This window comes from Euwallacea similis, chromosome 29 (assembly GCF_039881205.1).
Source record: "Euwallacea similis isolate ESF13 chromosome 29, ESF131.1, whole genome shotgun sequence".
NCBI lineage: Eukaryota > Metazoa > Arthropoda > Insecta > Coleoptera > Curculionidae > Euwallacea > Euwallacea similis.
Window position 1 is genome coordinate 561,861 of NC_089637.1, and position 16,315 is coordinate 578,175.

General features: G+C 33.2%; 1 protein-coding gene across 2 annotated transcripts; it reads left to right on the forward strand.

Moving 5' to 3' along the window:
• Positions 1 to 928: 928 nt before the first annotated feature.
• Positions 929 to 15,969, forward strand: Rat1 (5'-3' exoribonuclease 2 Rat1). Of its 2 annotated transcripts, none has more exons than XM_066403338.1 (12): positions 929 to 1,113; positions 1,197 to 1,932; positions 2,165 to 2,472; positions 2,523 to 2,732; positions 2,787 to 2,943; positions 3,050 to 3,203; positions 4,322 to 4,490; positions 5,401 to 5,490; positions 5,546 to 5,880; positions 6,191 to 6,412; positions 6,614 to 6,756; positions 14,987 to 15,969. In XM_066403338.1, the coding sequence occupies exons 1-12, from the start codon at positions 1,039 to 1,041 to the stop codon at positions 15,235 to 15,237; spliced, it is 2,850 nt and encodes a 949-aa protein (XP_066259435.1). In that variant the 5' UTR covers positions 929 to 1,038; the 3' UTR covers positions 15,238 to 15,969. The 2 variants fall into 2 exon arrangements, with proteins under 2 accessions (XP_066259435.1, XP_066259436.1); XM_066403339.1 differs by having other exon boundaries at positions 931 to 1,113; positions 3,053 to 3,203; positions 14,987 to 15,968.
• The last annotated feature ends 346 nt before the right edge of the window (positions 15,970 to 16,315 follow it).

Consider the following 16,315-nt stretch of genomic DNA (forward strand, 5'->3'; position numbering starts at 1 on the left):
TCTTGCCTTTTATCTGGTTTATGTCAACAAAATCATTGGCATAATAATAGTCTAAACCTGCGTTATTTGATATTTGTTTGGGCTTAGACTCCTTTTATCGTCACATTGTATTAGAGACAATTAAAAGGACAGCATTTTGTAGCTATTATATATTTATAAGTATAATTCACAAAACGTAACATAAAGGTTTATTATAAATAAAATTTACGCCTACAAACCAACTTCTTGGAGATTCACTCACACACTAAGTACGTCACTATATGTCACTAAATAACATGTCATTCGTTCGTTGTAGTAGTGGAGGAAGTATTACCTTGTAATCAGACTATTAATGCCTATGCCAAATTTTTCATAAGCGAAATAGGGTACGTTAAATTTACGTATGTTGGCGTTCCAGGAGAAATAGTGTAATTTATGTTTTTAAGCAATGACCTCTGTTTTTATATAAAGAACGTGAAAATAAAATTTGTGTGTTGATTTTGAATATCAAATTAGTTAAACATATAATGAATAATTATCCAATTTTTTTGTGATATTTGAAGAACGGGTAGTTTAGTTGTTAATTAAATTATAAGTTAGTAACAATAAAAAAATGAATTTATTAAATTAGTGAATTAAAGGTGGCCTACCTTATCTAACGTCAGACGCTCTACTGTTCAGTGCACTTTGCTAAAATGCAGTAGCTAATACTTTAGCTGATATGTAAGTGTCCCTTGATTAGTACGTAATAGAAAGAGACAGTAACATGTAGCAGATTCCACTCTTGACTGACATCTCACATAATGCTCGATCAATGTCATCATCAGGGCATGTTTGAAACTTCAACGTCAAAGACAACTAAAACTATTTTTTTCTTGTTCCTCTGCACCCCCCACATGTCACTTTCACCAAAACGCTAAAGTTTTCATCAATAATTCACAAAAACATTCATTATCATAAAATTACTAAAAGAAAATTGGCCAGAAATACAATTATTTTATAACAATTCATAGAAAAGTTTCCCAACTGAATTTCTTGGCCGTGTATTGACATTTTACAATGGGAGTTCCAGCATTCTTCAGATGGCTCAGCCGAAAGTACCCTTCTGTTATTGTGCATTGTGTGGAGCAAAAGGTACGTGTCTTTTTTAAATCTCTAAATTGATGCTGTATAATAAATAACAAAAATAAGTATTTTTATTTTTTTGTCTTACATAGGCTGTAGATGTAAATGGAATAAAAATTCCCATAAATTCATCAGAACCGAACCCCAATCAGGTCGAATTTGACAATTTATATCTTGACATGAACGGAATTATTCATCCCTGTACGCATCCTGAAGATCGGCCTGCCCCAAAAACTGAAGATGAAATGATGATTGCGATATTTGAGTGCATTGACAGATTGTTTGATATTGTGAGACCTAGAAAGCTACTTTACATGGCCATTGATGGAGTGGCCCCAAGGGCAAAGATGAATCAACAAAGATCTAGACGTTTCAGAGCTTCAAAGGAAACTGTTGAGAAAATAAATGAAATCAAAAGAATTAGGGCAGATCTTTTACTCAAAGGTTGTGTGCTGCCTCCTGAGAAACCCAAGGAGGAGCATTTTGATTCAAACTGCATCACTCCAGGAACTCCATTCATGGCCCATTTATCTGATTGTTTGCATTATTACATTCACGAGAGGCTCAATAATAATCCAGGGTGGAAGGGGATTAAAATTATTTTATCTGATGCTAATGTTCCTGGAGAAGGTGAGCATAAAATTATGGACTATATCAGAAGGCAGAGAGCACAGCCTGATCATGATCCAAACACTCAGCATGTTCTATGTGGAGCAGATGCAGATTTAATTATGTTGGGTCTGGCGACACACGAGCCTAATTTCACCATTATTAGGGAGGAATTTCGTCCTAATAAACCAAGGCCTTGTGACATTTGTGGACAGCTTGGTAAGTCAAATACAGGGTGTTTAAAAAAAATCAGCAAAGCTATTACTTAATTATTTATGAATGGATTTTGATGAATTAAAAACCAAATAAAATGATATTTTGAGACTACTAAGCAATTTCAAAGTTGTTTTTTTGTAAATTCATCTATTTCCACTTCAGATATCAACTTCAGAATTTCAACTATAATTCTATATTTTTTTACACCATTGTTAATCTTATTTAATCCTACAAGGTCATGAGATGAAGGATTGTATTGGAGGAGTCAGCAGCGAACATGGTCAAGAACCGGAAGTTCAGATTAGTGGCGAAACTGAGTTTATATTCGTTCGTTTGAATGTCCTCAGGGAATACTTGGAAAAAGAACTTGCCATGCCTAATCTCCCATTTAAATACGAATTTGATAGAGTCTTGGATGATTGGGTTTTCATGTGTTTCTTTGTGGGTAACGATTTTCTACCGCATTTGCCCAGTCTAGAAATTAGGGAGAATGCAATTGACCGGCTAATTAGACTATATAAGGATTGTGTTTATAAAACAGGGGTAAATTTCTTTTACTTTTTAAATTTCTTAAAATGATTTTGTATTTTAAGGGTTATCTAACAGATAGTGGAGATGTAAACTTAGAAAGAGTACAAATGATAATGTTAGAACTAGGAAAAGTTGAGGATGAAATTTTTAAAACTAGACAACAAAAAGAAGTAGCATTTAAGGCCAGAGAAAAAGCTAAGAAACGCAGGGAAGGTTTTAATCAGTATAAACCAAACTTTGCGTTATTAAATAACACTCAATTTGCTCCAAAGGTACTTTTATGGAACAAAATTGTAAGTCTGGATAGTAATTTTTTTCCATTGTAGGCCATTGGACAGCAGTCTGCAGTAGTTAATGCTAGACATGAAGCCTTTAATATACGAAGAGCTGGAATGCATACAGAGTCATATTCTGGTCCACAAATGGCGAATCCTAAAACTGCTTTGGAATCGATGTTTAAAAAGGAAGATGGAGGTAATTCAGGTTAGTTATTTAATAGCATACTTGTTGGTTGTTTCAAAATTTAACTCTGGGTACTTATAAAACCTGTTGCATTATTAATTAATAATTGTATTTTTATGTTATATAGAAGATCGACATGATCGAAAACGGAAATGTGAAGGTGAAATGGAGGATAGTGATGATGATCAAGCTCATGATGAAGTAAGATTATGGGAGGATGGTTTCAAGGATCGTTATTATGAGTCTAAGTTTGATGTTGGAGCTGACCAAATAGAATTTAGGTTTGTTTTTTTGTTATTGCCCATGAATTTATTATTTCTAGGAAGTGAATTTATTTAACCCTGTCAAGATTCTTGGGGGAAGCCTACGAGCTTTTATTATTTAATTGCTTGTGAATTGAATACAGCGTTAAGTTTTTATTGACTTTATTGATGCTCATGAAAGATTACAAGTAAAATTGATGTTAACCACACTACGATATGTTCGTCAGTAATAATTGAAGAGCAGAGGGAAAAAACGGGGAAAATCAGTTTTTTGCCAAAATTAGTTAAATAGGGGAACGTGTAATTATAAAATGATTATAAAATTAAGGCAAAGGTCTAAGCTTGCAGTTTAAATGTACCTTGTACATACAGAGAAGGACATAACTTCAGGCATAAACTTGAAAAAGGGGAAGTTTAACCTTCAAAGAATTAGGACAGGAAGTTATTTGCATCTCTCTATGTAACTGTTTTTTTTATTTAATCCTGGAGATTTAGTATTTGAATGTGTTTTTTTTTTGGTTTAATCATTTCTTGCATGCCTATTGTTAAAGTTAAAAGAAAATAAAGGAGCAGTACAGTTTTGAGAAAATAATAACTTACTATGAGAAGTTTCCATACAAATGTCTACATATTTTAACAAATATGTAATTTACCAATCCAAATTTTGATTTCAAACTTTAAAATCAATATTCTTAAAAAACGTGACTATCCTCATTTCACTCCTGTATACTTCAATTATTAAAACCTACAATAATGCAACTAAGCATACCCATTTCTTGGTATTACGACTTATGGTACAATAATAGTTTTGGATATGACTTCTGCTCATGGTCTTTTAATAGGTAATTAGATCGATTTTATGTACAATGAATAAAATTGAAGTAACTTAATTATCTTATTCATTTTGTTCTTTAAATAGTGTTGCATTAGAAAAATTGAAACTTTATCTCAAAGCTCCTTTGTTTTGCATCGAATCTACTTTCTAATCGTATTTTCCCAAAAGAAAACCATATTCGGTCTTATTAAAAACGCCGTTTTTCTCCTGTCCCTATTGAGTAATCATTAGGAAAAGATTTTTTGAAATTTTGAGAACATTTATTACAATTCATTACTAATAAATATTTTTTGTTTTGCAGATATTCTGTTGCTCTTCATTATGTAAAAGGCCTGTGTTGGGTATTGAAGTATTATTATCAAGGATGCGCTTCATGGAAGTGGTACTATCCTTACCATTATGCGCCGTTCGCTTCAGATTTTTGTAATATTGCTGGACTTAGTACTGACTTCGAGACTAATACTAAACCCGTAAGTTTTTGTTTCTATAATAAATTTGAAGTGTTAATGCGATCGTTGCTATTAAACATATTATTTTATTACGATTTTCTACAATTTGATGGTTTTGGAAAATAATTATACTTATTCGCATTTTATTAATGAAGCTTGGTATTTCATTAAAAAAATTTACATTTATATTTATGTATCTATTTATATATTATATACGAGATATTTGGTGAAGCGATAAAGTTTTCGATAGAAAATAAATGACGTCGTTTTGAATCTATATAATTATATTTATCCTAATACAAAGTTTCATCATTCATTGAAATATCGGCCTTTTTAGATTTTTATACGAAATTATTGTTGATAAAATTAAGTTCACTTTTTTAGTATTAAACATTTTACGCTTATGGAAATATTTTTTTAAATATTCTGAATATGCGTATTGACACAACAAAACAAAAAGTTTACAAAACTAAAAACAAAAGGAAATATTATTCACAATAAGAGAATAAATGATACAAGAAGTAAATGTTAACCATCTTATAACGTATAGCGCTAGTTCTAAGTTAAACAATACTTCTATTAATTAATTTCATTTTCAAAATGAGATCCTTCATTTCTAATGCATTTACTTGCTCTCTCTATTTATGTACCTCCGTACTCTCCCACTTTGGCTGATATTTCAAAAGCGATGAGACTTTGTATAAGAATAAATATGGTTATATAAATTCGACATGACCCTATCTATCTATCATTGAAAATTTTCTATCGCTCTATTAAACAAATATACTTCTAAAATTGTGCCATATGTTTAGCAAACACCCTGTATATTCCACTTGTAAACTAGAAGTGGGAACCAAGTAATACGATTTTTTCACAAAATTAATAACGTAAATAAATCCATTTAGAAGGTTATTCTCATATTTTGTTACAGTTTAATCCATTGGAACAACTTATGGGTGTATTCCCAGCAGCCAGTAGCAAACACGTTCCAGCGCCTTTCGCAAAACTAATGTCAGATCCAGTAAGTTTAATTCCGTGTTTAGCACAATTCTCAGTGTAAAATTGTAAATTTCAAGGATTCTCCCATAATTGACTTTTACCCGGAAGACTTTAAAATCGACCTAAATGGTAAAAAATATGCATGGCAAGGAGTTGCCCTCTTGCCATTCGTGGAGGAAAAGAGGTTATTCAGCGCCTTAAAACCTTACTATGATGGACTGACTGAAGCTGAGAGAAAGAGAAATGTGCGAGGTGATGACAGATTGTACATTGCGTCAAGCAACGAAGGATACCAGCTGTTAAGTGGCTTGTATCAACAGAAGGTTGACAACGAAACTGAGTGTCCTATTGCAATTCAAGGCATGCGAGGCACCGTTTTGATTTCAGATATTTGTGTCCCGTCCAAAGATAGGTTAGTAAGATGTAGTTATTGGTATTTTACATTCTAGCTTCTTCCAGCCCAATTATTAATGTACTAGTAACTTTTACATAAACTTTTTGTAAAAATGAAAAGAAGTATTCAAATTGTATTTTTCCAATTTTTCTCTTACTTTTCCTCTAAAAATAATTCCATTTTTCAGTTCAGTTTCATATGGTTTTGATCGGAATGTGAGATTAATTGATTAAAGCTTTATTTTAAAATATTTCATTATGAACTCACCTGGAAAAATTTGAATGATGTGTTACATTTTAAGTGTTTCCAAGTTTAAATTATTTTTCAGTGGTTCTTTGGAGTCTCCAGTTAAAGGATTGCCGGTGATTTATGGGAACATAGTGGTAACAGTTAAGTTTCGGGATCCAAAATACACTAAAGGATACATATTTCCTGCGAGAAAGTTAAAAGGAGCTAAAGACCCTCCTCGAGTACTGAAGCCTGAAGACTTAACCCCAGCAGCCAACCAAAATTGGAGAGCGCAAATCGGAATGGCCCCAGCTACTCAAAGGTATGTAAATTAAGTAGTTGCTTTGGAATGGCCTTTACTATTGTATGACCTGGGACTTAATTCTCAAAATTTTAATTGAAAAATTATGTATTTGAAGGACGACAAAAGTCGAAAATGTTTGTGATATGTGATTTCCAACATGAAATATATACCCGAATATGAGAATTTTCCAGACCATAAAACAGTTGTGTTGTATTTCAGGGCGTTCTTAGATGTTTCCGGTCATAGATCGTTAGGACATTACACGCGTAGGAATGACAATAGAAGGGAATACGCTAATATACCTCCGCCTAATAATTTGGATTCGAATAGGAACAGGAATTATGGAGGGGGAGGACAGGGTGGTAAGTATATTAATTGTGGTTTATGAGTACATAAAACTCACCACTAAATTTGAAATTATTATTCTCTAAAAAAGTATAGTAAATTCAACATGATCTAGTTGATTAACTAAATCTTGTTGCTGCTTAAAGTGAAAAAAATCTTGATAAATACAGTTAATTTGAAGCGTTGGGAGAAATTGCCGCGTATCTGAATCTTGGGTCGTCTTTTAAAGATAAATACCGAGTGATCATTTAAATTTCATATCTACCCAGCTGTGGAATTTTGCACAAGAGAAATAGAAAATGAAAAGTAGGTCGAAGCTTGATTATAAGCCGCAAAATGACGTTAAAATTAATTTTTGATAAAGGAGCCGAGTGAGATTATGTTGCTTTATTTACTTTTAATTTTGAAGATTTCAATTAAACATTAAGGCTATTTTTCAACAACACAAGTTTAATTGTTTGAAAAATTCACAATAATTGGTGAAAATGTTGTCCATTTATTTCAACGCACAAAATTACCCGACACTTCACTCTCGAAGACATTGTCAAGAACTTCTGAGGTAATATTTGCACACTCTGCTCTAATCCGTTTCTTAAAGTCTTCGATTGTGTATACTGGTTGTCTAAAAACGTTATTTTTTAAAGTTGGAAAAAAGAAATAATCCAGTGGCGTAAGGTCTGGAGACTGAGGTGGGTAGATATGCTCTGTATGTATACTTATCAAACGATTGACATAATGTTCTTTTAGATAATCTAAGATTGTACGAGCTTCATGAGCTGTTGCTCCATCATGTTAGAAATAACCCTGTTGTAATTCGTCAGGATGTAGTTGATTAATGAATTCGTCCAATGTGTTTTGATAACGTTCTGCTGTAACACTCTCGTTGAAGAAGATTGGTCTAATTAAACGTCTTTGGGAGACAGCAACCCAAACTCCAATTTTTTTGCGGATGTAATGGAGATTCTTGAAATATGTGAGGATTATTTGCACTCCACATTCGCATATCCCGATAAATGAAACCTGGCTTCATCACTAAAGAATGATAGGTCCAGAAGATTGTTATTCATTGTTGCATTGAACCAAATGCAATAATTTATCCGCGTTTCATAATCTAAAGGTTGAAGTTCTTGGAATACTTGTATTTTGTATGGAAACAAATTTAGGTCCTTTTTGAGAATTCGGTAACAGGTACCATAAAGTAAGTTGATCTGCTGTGACAATCTCAGGAATCAAGGAAGTATTCGGGTTTTCATGCATTATCTGTCTTACATTTTCTACAGTGTCTGGAACTCGTTTTTTGGTCTTCTACTGTCCGACTTTCTCTGAATGTCATCATGTCATGCTCTCATTTAATTGGTTTAACGTAGATTTTCAGGTTAAGTTCCGTTCCATTATATGTGACGGCCACTTGCGAAATAGACGTCAATACTTGACAATATATGTATATATTTCATGTGTCAATCCTGGGATGACGCGCATCTTTTGTGTTCACGGTATGAGTTAAGAGTGTTCGCTTCCTGACCAGCAAGTGTCCAGCATAAGTTTTCTAGGAAATGTAATTTTTAAGATTTTGTATTAAAGTTGTGGTAATTTGACATTAATAATTTTGACATATACAGAGCGTACATGAAAAACATGTATTAGTTTTCATCCATAATACGTCTAGTGCATGAATTATTTTCAGACATTTTGTTCAGAATGCATATTTTTATAAGAAAATTTCATACCACATTACTATTTTATAAATGTTCCAATATTGATAAATTGAGTATTTTTATCGGAAATTATATTTTTTCAAACTAACATCATACAATTTTTTTAGTAAAAAATGTTATTTTTCATCTTTAATTACATAAATTCAACATAAATGATTTAAAGATATTTCATACGTTAATTTTTTAACAATTTTAATCACCCAGGGTTGAAGGAACATCATTTACTTCTAATTGAAGTTGAGCTTCCTAATGATTCCGTAGTTTTTAAAATGCGAAATTTTTTCGTGAAATAAAATAGAAGTTATATACGTGCTTAAATTCATCTTTTTTTAACTTCACTTTGGATTTGTTTTAGTTTTCACTAAGCGCATTAGTTTTACAAGAGGCATATACTTATCTATCACTAACAAGCGTGACGGGCATACGCAATATTTAAAGTACATATAAATCCGAAATAGTAAAATTGAGTTGGAACTTAAAACCGCATTGAATATAGGAGGCGATGTTGGGTCTGCTCATGGCGTGTGCAGCGAAAATGCGCAATATTAAAACAAAAAAAAAAAATGGGCTGTTTACTTCAACAATGGATGTGTTTGAGTTGTAGCTTCATTCCATGCATGTAGAGCATTTGGTTACCCGAACTAGGAGAGCCCTTCGCTTGCTACTTTCCAAGTAATTTCAGTTGACAAATCAAAACAGACCAGTTTTCAGAAAAAAGTATGTATAGGGCGGTAGCGCCGAAAAATCTGAATATTTGGACTGAAACAGTTATAATGCCGCCAGCCCACGTCATAGCTTATTTATCTTATGGTTTCCGACATCTCCATAGTGGTCCCCAAACTTATAACACCTTGTATATTGTGTAAACACTAGTGATGAACATGATAAATTGCGGAAGATTTCAAAAACAGTCCGTGTCTTGAAAGAGGAGTAATTGCTGGTTCTACACTTATATTTTTCTCATTTTCACCATGAAGAATCTAATCTGGGCTTTTCCCTCTTAAATTCCCCGGCACCCTGTATCTTTTTAACCTAGTGTTACTGGTCAATAACAAACCTATCAGCCCCAACAAGTCGGAATTGTACGCCAGTTTGCGTTTCCACAAAGAACTTCAATCTGCGCCGGACAATCGCCGAGGGCATTCCTTTCCGGAATATTTCTGGATCCAATTTACACACAAGTGGTTTGTCGAAAACGCTGGTGTCAGATTGACTGGTCCTCCTTTGTCCACCGCAAAACCACTTTAAAGTTAGACATTTCGTATTGAATCAAAGGAGTATATTAGTCTCCTGAATATTTACAACTAGAAATTGCTTATTTTGCATGGGACGATATTTGAAACTAACACTGGTTTCAGGTGAATTATTGTTTGTTTGCGTTCTATTCCTTCTACAGCTTATTGAAATGTTTAGGTAGGGGCTTAAAAGGCCCTGTGTAGGACCAACCCTCCGTTAATTTGACCGTCGATAATAGTCCCAATTTTGCGCACCAGTCTTTATAAATAGATTTGCCAGAAGGGACAATCCTGCTAGTTACAGCGGTCAGTGATGTTTTCGGAACTGGAAAATTTGATTTCAATTGAATCGTCTGAGGGGGCTGAGAAAGTCTGTAATAGCTTCATATTCGAAATAACGTAATAGTTAAATAAAATAAAAGAGCAGTGCTAAAGTAAAGGAAATTCTTGGTCATTGCCCAATTATATGTTCATTAAGGTTTAAGAACATAAACTCTGTAATTAATAGTAAAGTGTCCATGTTTACTGAACCTGTTGACCTATATTTGAAGACATGAACGCATCCTTTGAAGAGTTCATTTTTTATTATTCTTGTTATGCATTTGAATAGATTCTATCGATGTTAAAACAAGTTTTGCGTTTTTATTGTCACTTTAGCCATCTCGCTATTTTATGCGGTTTACGTCGTTGAAGAAGGTATAGTTAAAAACGTAGATATTTTACCGAATTCGGGGACGATTTTAATGTCCTGTACACTTTATAACATTACTGGATAATATTTCTTAGTTATTATTTATCACACTTGAGTCATCCGTCTAAGTTCCATGATACGAAATATCAAATTTGTTTATCGAATCCGAATGGGCAATAGGGTTTAAAGTCAAACATGACTTCGCAAAGTAAATTCTCAATATTGGGACCAAGTACACATCGAATTTAAAACCGATTTAATTACAACGACGTTCAAATTGCTGCAGAACACGTGGCTTATTCAGAAACACGTGGCACTCCTGGTTGTTAAAGCAAACAACGGATGCAAGGCGGACTCAGATATTGTTGTCTAAAGTTTTATACTATTTGATATTATTTTTTCTTCAAAGTTCCCAGAGTTGAATACTTTCTAATTTAGTTAGAAAAAAAACCATAAGTCCAGGGCTTGGAGGTCTGTTTCATCCGGGATAAAAGGTAAGTTTATTGGGGATATCAAAAACTCGTAAATATAAACGTTTTGAAATTTTGCATTGCTAGTTGGAATCTGTTAAGAAAATAACGAATGACTGCAGGAAAATGACAGAAATGAGCATACTTTATTTTAAATGACTCACCCTATATATTTTTACATAGTTTTATAGACCTTGAAATGTTTGGTTTATATGTATGAGTAAAATCAGAGGTATATTAGACTTAAGTTGTTTTTCTTTCTATCGTGTTTTAAAATGTCGTACAATTGTTAAAATTTTCGCTGAATGATAAGCTACCTTTTAAATACATTTACGTGAGAGCTGATATTTTTTGAACATTATAAACTGTTTTGTGCTGACAATGAAAACACTAACAGTTTAATCGTCGATAATAAATTAATGGCTATTTATGCTATGCTAATCTACTACATCACATGCAAAACATAAACACGACGGAAAAATTTATTTCCTAAAAGTTGCATGTGGGCCTAGGTTAATCTTTGTATCCTGAAGATTATCCACTACGAATTTTTCTATAATAAATTTAATGTCTGTATGTATTAAGAACATTTGAGAGATCGAATTATTGGTGTATGTATTTCAATAAGAAACAGACCTGGTATTTTTTGCAACTGTTCAGGACTTAGAAGATTCGGTTCATGTATGTGTCTTAATTGGTGTTAGCTATTTTGAATAATTCTTGTTGGTCAGGATGGTTTAATTCCAGGAGAGAACTGAATTTTTTTAGTTCAATTGCCCTCTCGAGAATGAAACGAGATAAAAAAAAGCGTCAAGGGACAAAAAAGCTTTAACATAAAACTCCAAACAACTTTCTCCATGGTTACGTCCCTGAAATTTCCGGATGAACCTTAATATGTAAAAAATAAATGCCATAATATTAATTTATCTAACAAGTGCGTAATGTAAGCTTTTATAAAGTTAAATCAATTTATGGCCGAGAGAGCTTGCGAACGAGTCTGTAAATGAATGAGTGGAATAAAACTTCATTGTGTATGAGTTACATACAACGTTTCATGTCCGATATTATGATGATCTAATAGTTGAACTTCTTAGTCGAAATAAAAATATGTTAGAAATAGCTTAACGCCTTTTAAAAGAAATTTATATTCATTTCTCAATATTCGGCCATTGCTAGATCCATAGTTATCACATACATATGTTACCTGCTTTATCCTGTTAACATATGTATTGCTTTTTCTCCTGATAGCTTTAAAAGATTCCATTATTGGGTGTGTCGAATGACTGTAAAGTACATTGCCTCGCTTTTTTTCAACAATTGAATAACGGGTTAATAATGATACGTGTATTGCTCATTATTTACCTAGAGACGTAATGCACCGCAATGTTAGTCTTTCGAAATATCGGCATTGCGCCATAGCTTTCAAAACAGATGCCTTTAATCTGGGAACCTGGCAGCTTTTAATAGCCAATATTTGCTAAATTGTCATTTAAATTGTTAAGGTTTCGATTATAGTATTGAAACTTCTGCGTGTTTCTTTGATGATTTTCAATTCGCTTTTCAAGTCGGTTGTGAAACAAGATTGACGCTTTAACAAAAAAAACCAACTAACTTTGCTGTCATTGTCGCCAAAGTTCCCAGTCATGCATTTTCTGATCTGAGTAAGCCGTAATAGGTTCTAAATAATGAAGAATTCTTGTCCCTTTTTCCCGGTTTCGAATTCATTCCGCATAAAAGGAATCAGAAATTAACTATTAAACGCACCAAGTGGCAACCGCACAGTGTTGTAAGTTGTCTCTTATACAGGGTGATTCACAACTTATCTATAAAATTTTAGGGGTAGGTGTGTCATGAAAAACTAAGTCGATGTTGTAAGAAAATGTTTTGGAAAATCCTTATAATTTTCGCGGAAAATATTGTTAAAGTTTAATCGTTGTATATCTGGATGTCTGTATATTATGGTTTCTGCAGAATCCCTATTAGGTTCATCAACCTTAGTATAATTTATAGTTAGGTCTCCCACGTGTCAGTGGTTGGAAGCTGAAGACATGAGTGATCCGACTTAAGGGTAACAATTTATAATGCCAAAATTGCTTACACATGTAAGTTCGCTTCTTTTATTTCGGGTGAAACAAAAGTACCCTTTTAGTCGGATCACTCATGTCTTTAGTTCCCAACCATTGACACGTGGGAGACCCAACTATAAATTATACGTAAGATTGATGAACCTAAAAGGGATTCTGCAGAAAAACGGGAACATTATAGTCGTCCAGTTATACAATGGTTAAACTTTAACAATTTTTTCCGAAAAATTTTTAAGGATTTTTCAAAAAAATTTCTTACAAAATCGACTTAGTTTTTCATAACACATTTACCCCTAAAATTTTATTGACAAGTTGTGAATCACCCTGTATGGTGTAAATGTTGCACTGTATTCTGTGTTTGCATTTACGAATAACAAACTGTTCAATAAATGCGACTTTAAAAGAGAAAAATTCGGCAAATATATATATATTTTTTTTTATAAAAACAATTATTATTAATTAAAACATCCCACTTGTGTATTAAAATATACAATCGCACGGTCTCATAACCTGGAGATATCGCTGTGTCAACTGCACCGCCCCTCGGCATTGTGTATTAATAATTTCTGTTTTGACAAACTAATCGGTTCCGGCAGGCCCCGTTTTGTGTCGTTGGGCATTGTTTGCGGGCGTGACGACGAAAGCACAAAGCGATGACGGCAACGACGTCGGCCGACGCTCATGACGCGCATAATTGACGCTTTTGTACGCTTGTCACTCGCACTCGTACGCCTAATTTGAGCCTCGATAAGGCTCCGACGATTGGAACGTCGAGTTTGTTTTTTTTTGACGCATTTTTTTTTTTTTTTTTGGCAATTGCACTAAAAACCCGCTAATTACAGGGTGTCCCGAAAATCAATGTCAAAAATGGCATCACGAGATTATTTGGGTCAAACATTAAGATTTAGCTCAAAAGTTATTTGAAAAAAGTTTCTCGTTTAGATGCTATTGGCGGTTAAAGTTCTTGAAAAAAAGACATACTTTTTGCTATATCTCGAGAATGCTTCAATGGATTTTAATGAATCCCATTGTGCATTTATTCATTAGTACAGAGATTATTTTCATGTAATATTAATGTTTTTTCGCAATGTGAAAGTGGTAAATTCTTAGCCATCTTCGTACAAAAATTATCAGAACTTTTCATTGGGTAACTCCATCGTATAGTTTTTTTTTCTGATGATACATTAACCTTTTCTCTAACTTTTCCATCTCTTGGAAATTTCTCGTACGGTTAACATTTCACGTCGAAAAAAATTATTTTCTTTTCTCATACAGAACACCAACTTGCCATTCCTTCGATAATTATCAACGCTTGTCGATGTAAACGCTGACGTCACTTATCGAAAATGTCATAAAATTCATCAACATTTTTTTACGTTTCTTTTGAGTCACTTTAAACATCTGCTATGATTTTTTTAATTATTGAATTTTTCATATTTATCGTTTTTTATAGTTCATTTAAATTGTTTTTTTATTTAAAAATTTTTTTAATGAATTCAGTTTTTTGATTTTTATGACGTTTTCCATAAGTGACGTCAGCGTTCACATCGACAAGCGTTGATAATTATCGAAGGAATGGCAAGTTGGTGTTCTGTATGAGAAAAGAAAATAATTTTTTTCGACGTCAAATGTTAATCGTACGAGAAATTTCCAAGAGATAGAAAAGTTGGAGAAAGGGGTAATGTATCATCAGAAAAAACACTGATACGATGCAGCTACTCAATGAAAAGTTCTGATAATTTTTGTACGAATATGGCTAAGAATTTACCACTTTCACCTTGCGAAAAGACATGAATGTTACATGAAAATAATCTCTATACTAATGAATAAATGCACAATGGGATTGATTAAAATCCATTGAAGCATTCTCGAGATATAGCAAAAAGTATGTTTTTTTTTCAAGAACTTTGACCACCAATAGCATCTAAACGAGAAACTTTTTTCAAATAACTTTTGACCTAAATCTTAATATTTTGACCCAAATAATCTCATGATACCATTTTTGATATTGATTTTTCGGGACACCCTGTATAAACAATTTTTCATTTACAGGTTACAACCAGCCCTATAACAATAACATGCATCAGGACAACTACTGGCAAGGCGGTCGCGGCCATTACCAAAATAATAATTACAATCAGAGAAATCAGTATTCTCAGGGAAATAGCTACAATCAAGGGAACCACTACCAGCAAAACTGGTATAATCGAAATCAGGAACGTAACAATTACAACAGGAGACCGGGCCCTTACAAGGATCGGTTCGTGCAGAATTCATCCAATAGATACAGTTATAGAAGATAAGGCAAGTAGGTACATCGATATGACTCATACTATGTGGTAGGAAGGAATAAAGCTGCATTTTTATAAGGAGAAGTCTGTTCGAATATACTTTAGCTTAAATCTGGGCCTCGAGTTACACAATAAGAAAACGTTTCTTTTATTTTGTCGGGGAATAACGCATAACACACAACTAGAGGCTGTAAGAGTGGTGGACTTGCCCACTATTCTTAATTAAAACTAACTGAGAATAACATTCGCTCTTTACTAAGGGCTCGGACAAAGACTTTTGTTACCTTTTATGACGTTTTATGACATGTTTTTAACGAAGAATTTTCAGAGTATTTAGCATATTTAAGTTACTCACACTCTATACACTTTAGTTCTGTTAATTTTCTTTTCTTTAACAACTTTTTTTTAGTTTCTGAAGGCAGTGACTGGTTTGGCACCGAGGCCTTAACGAGACTTTTCGTCCAAGGGGTTAATGTCATTCTCACTTAGTTTTAACTGATATAACGTACAATTCCAACAAACCCTACTTGTATGAGAGGCGTAGTTCTCAAACCAAATAAAAGAACACTCGAACAAGTCGAAACAATAGAACTCATTTATAGTAAGAAATACCGTTTAAAAATTTGGAAAGTGCAAGCAAATTTTTTTGCAGTTTTAATTAAAAATAGTTTTATCGGTGTTTGAAATTGAACTTCAAGGAAACTGGATTTAATTAGTAAGTAAATATTTGTCGTAAGGTACCAGGCACTTACATTAAAATACATACATATTAGACACAACGCTCAGCCTTTTTATTTGAATATCAAATAGTTATAAAATAACCGGAAAGGTAAGTAATGAACTCGGGAACTCTTCAAATATGCAAGCGCAGTAATGACTGCCAAGTTGTCCTTTATCGGTCTGCGGTAAATTGTAACGGTAAATTAAAATATTTATTTATTTACAGGGCTTTATTGTGGTTTTAAAAAAGTCAAGAATAGCTAAAAAAACTAAATTTAGCACTACCACAAATACTGCTGAAAGAAACAATATCATTAGTAGCCCTCTTAAGGGAGCTAATGTGCGACCTTTTCCTTCGGGGATAATTTTT

What these genes read in the sequence shown, in the direction of transcription:
- Rat1 (XM_066403338.1), top strand. Translation starts at nt 1,039, where the DNA reads ATGGGAGTTCCAGCATTCTTCAGATGGCTCAGCCGAAAGTACCCTTCT. An exon ending in TGACATTTGTGGACAGCTTG is followed by an intron (nt 1,933 to 2,164) that starts GTAAGTCAAATA and finishes TAATCCTACAAG; the next exon opens with GTCATGAGATGAAGGATTGT. An exon ending in GCTGACCAAATAGAATTTAG is followed by an intron (nt 3,204 to 4,321) that starts GTTTGTTTTTTT and finishes TTTGTTTTGCAG; the next exon opens with ATATTCTGTTGCTCTTCATT.